The 2500-nt window shown below is 48.8% G+C and overlaps 1 protein-coding gene across 1 annotated transcript in view; it reads right to left on the bottom strand.

Annotated features, from left to right (window-relative positions):
* hecw2b (HECT, C2 and WW domain containing E3 ubiquitin protein ligase 2b) overlaps window positions 1–2500 on the bottom strand; it is a gene marked incomplete at both ends in the record, with an annotated part of 39876 nt that overhangs the window by 7741 nt on the left and 29635 nt on the right. The window contains 1 exon segment of the mRNA XM_080539846.1: window positions 1909–2061. Within this exon segment, the coding sequence (XP_080395972.1) occupies window positions 1909–2061 (153 nt within the window).

Genomic DNA, 2500 nt, shown 5'->3' with positions numbered 1-2500 from the left:
TTTACAGACTGAACATGCTAGGCTTTACAGACTGAACATGCTAGGCTTTACAGACTGAACATGCTAGGCTTTACAGACTGAACATGCTAGGCTTTACAGACTGAACATGCTAGGCTTTACAGACTGAACATGCTAGGCTTTACAGACTGAACATGCTAGGCTTTACAGACTGAACATGCTATGCTTTACAGACTGAACATGCTAGGCTTTACAGACTGAACATGCTAGGCTCTACAGACTGAACATGCTAGGCTTTACAGACTGAACATGCTAGGCTTTACAGACTGAACATGCTAGGCTTTACAGACTGAACATGCTAGGCTTTACAGACTGAACATGCTAGGCTTTACAGACTGAACATGCTAGGCTCTACAGACTGAACATGCTAGGCTCTACAGACTGAACATGCTAGGCTTTACAGACTGAACATGCTAGGCTTTACAGTGGAGTGTTTGTACAGCGTTGCGGCAGGCCTGAATATGGAAATGACACCCTCTGAAATCAGATGTGTGTGTATAGGTGTGTGTGCCTGTGTGTGTGTGTGTGTGAGTGTGTGTGTGTGTGTGTGTATAGGTGATGTACAGGTGTGTGTGTGTGTGTGTGTATAGGTGGTGTACAGGTGTGTGTGTGTGTGTGGGTGTGTGTGTCTACCATTCGTGGTGGTTGTGTGTGTGTGTGTGTATAGGTGGTGTACAGGTGTGTGTGTGTGTACCATTCGTGGTGGTTCTGTGTGTGTGTGTGTGTGTGTGTGTGTGTGTGTGTGTGTGTGTGTGTGAGTACCATTCGTGGTGGTTGTGCGTGTGTGTGTGTGTATAGGTGTGTGTGTGTGTGTGTGTGTGTATAGGTGTGTGTGTGTGTAGGTGTGTGTGTATATATATAGGTGTGTGTGTATAGGTGTGTGTGTGTGTATAGTAGGGCTGTCCCAAACGACTATTTTTCTAACGATTAATCTAGCGATTATTTTTTCGATTAGTCGGTTACTCTAACGACTTATTTAACGATTAGTCTACCGATTATTTTTTTTACTGTTCGATTAATGTATCACTTAATTTCCCCCAAAATAATGGCTGTATTGTCTCTCTCTGTTTAACAGTGTCTTTATAAAGCACTCTGGGTAATAGCTGCTGCTTTTATAAAACAAAGCAGCGTGTGACATGCACATTACTCAGACGGCCGCCCCTTTAAATGATCAGCTGATGTATGGGGGCTGTCTGTGGGCCCGCAATTAAACACAGACACCTTTAATTCGGCGACCTGCTACTACTACTACTACTACTACTACTACTACTACTACTGTAACTGCCTCTGTCAAACAGCCCCAGACACAGGCCCAATCACTGCTATGTTTAGCCAACTTGAATGCCAACATGGCCATCAGGGTTTTTCCTGGCTCAAAATGAGGCGGAGGTGGTACCAGTGGTGTTTGACATCGGGGGGGGACCCATGAAGCAAGGCTGTCTGGGGGTCCTTAAACATCAAACACTTAATTTCTTGCATTCTGGTGAATTGATATGCACCAATTTGTGCCCTTTCTGCATCAATTTATGGTGAAAATGTCATTATTTATGTAAAGGAAAACACAATATTCAGGCACCAGATGACCATTCAAAATATAATGTAATATAATGCAATATAAGGCTCTCAGGCATTCTGTACTTTCAAATATGTATTCTCCTTGAGCAGTCAACATACTATCAGCTATTTCGCTAGCAAACACGAAAGCTAACTTATTTGCGAAACAGCGCCCCCGCCACCACGTCGGCGCAGTGCCGCAATTGCAGTTAGATACTTTTTTTTTGCGACGCACCGACGCACATTACGCAAGTCGACGTATTGACGTAGTCGATTACGTCGACTATGTCGACGCGTCGTCCCAGCCCTAGTGTATAGGTGTGTGTGTGTGAGTACCATTCGTGGTGGTTGTCCACGCATGCGGACATGGGGCTGATCTGGACGGTGTAGGTGTCGTTGGCAGAGTACTCAAACAGGCCGTAGTACGGGTTAAACAGCTCCCTGGACACCAGGAAGAACAGCTCCCTGGAGGGGCCCGAGTAGTCCAGTCTGGGGGAGGGAGGGAGGGAGAGAGAGAGAGAGAGAGGGAGAGACAGAGAGAGAGAGAGACACACAGACAGACAGAAAGAGACATTAAGATACTAATAAACTCCCCCCTCCTCCTCCCCCAGACTCCCCCCTCCTCCCCCAGACTCCCCCCTCCTCCCCCAGGAAGCAGACATAGAGCTCCCCCCTCCCCCCTCCTCCCCCAGACTCCCCCCTCCTCCCCCAGACTCACCCCTCCTCCCCCAGGAAGCAGACATAGAGCTCCCCCCTCCCCCCTCCTCCCCCACACTCACCCCTCCTCCCCCAGACTCACCCCTCCTCCCCCAGACTCACCCCTCCTCCCCCAGGAAGCAGACATAGAGCTCCCCCCTCCCCCCTCCTCCCCCAGACTCACCCCTCCTCCCCCAGACTCACCCCTCCTCCCCCAGGAAGCAGACATAGA

This window comes from Nansenia antarctica (genome assembly GCF_963989245.1).
Source record: "Nansenia antarctica genome assembly, chromosome: 9".
NCBI classification, from domain to species: domain Eukaryota; kingdom Metazoa; phylum Chordata; class Actinopteri; order Argentiniformes; family Microstomatidae; genus Nansenia; species Nansenia antarctica.
This window is presented reverse-complemented; position numbering and strand designations above follow the sequence as displayed.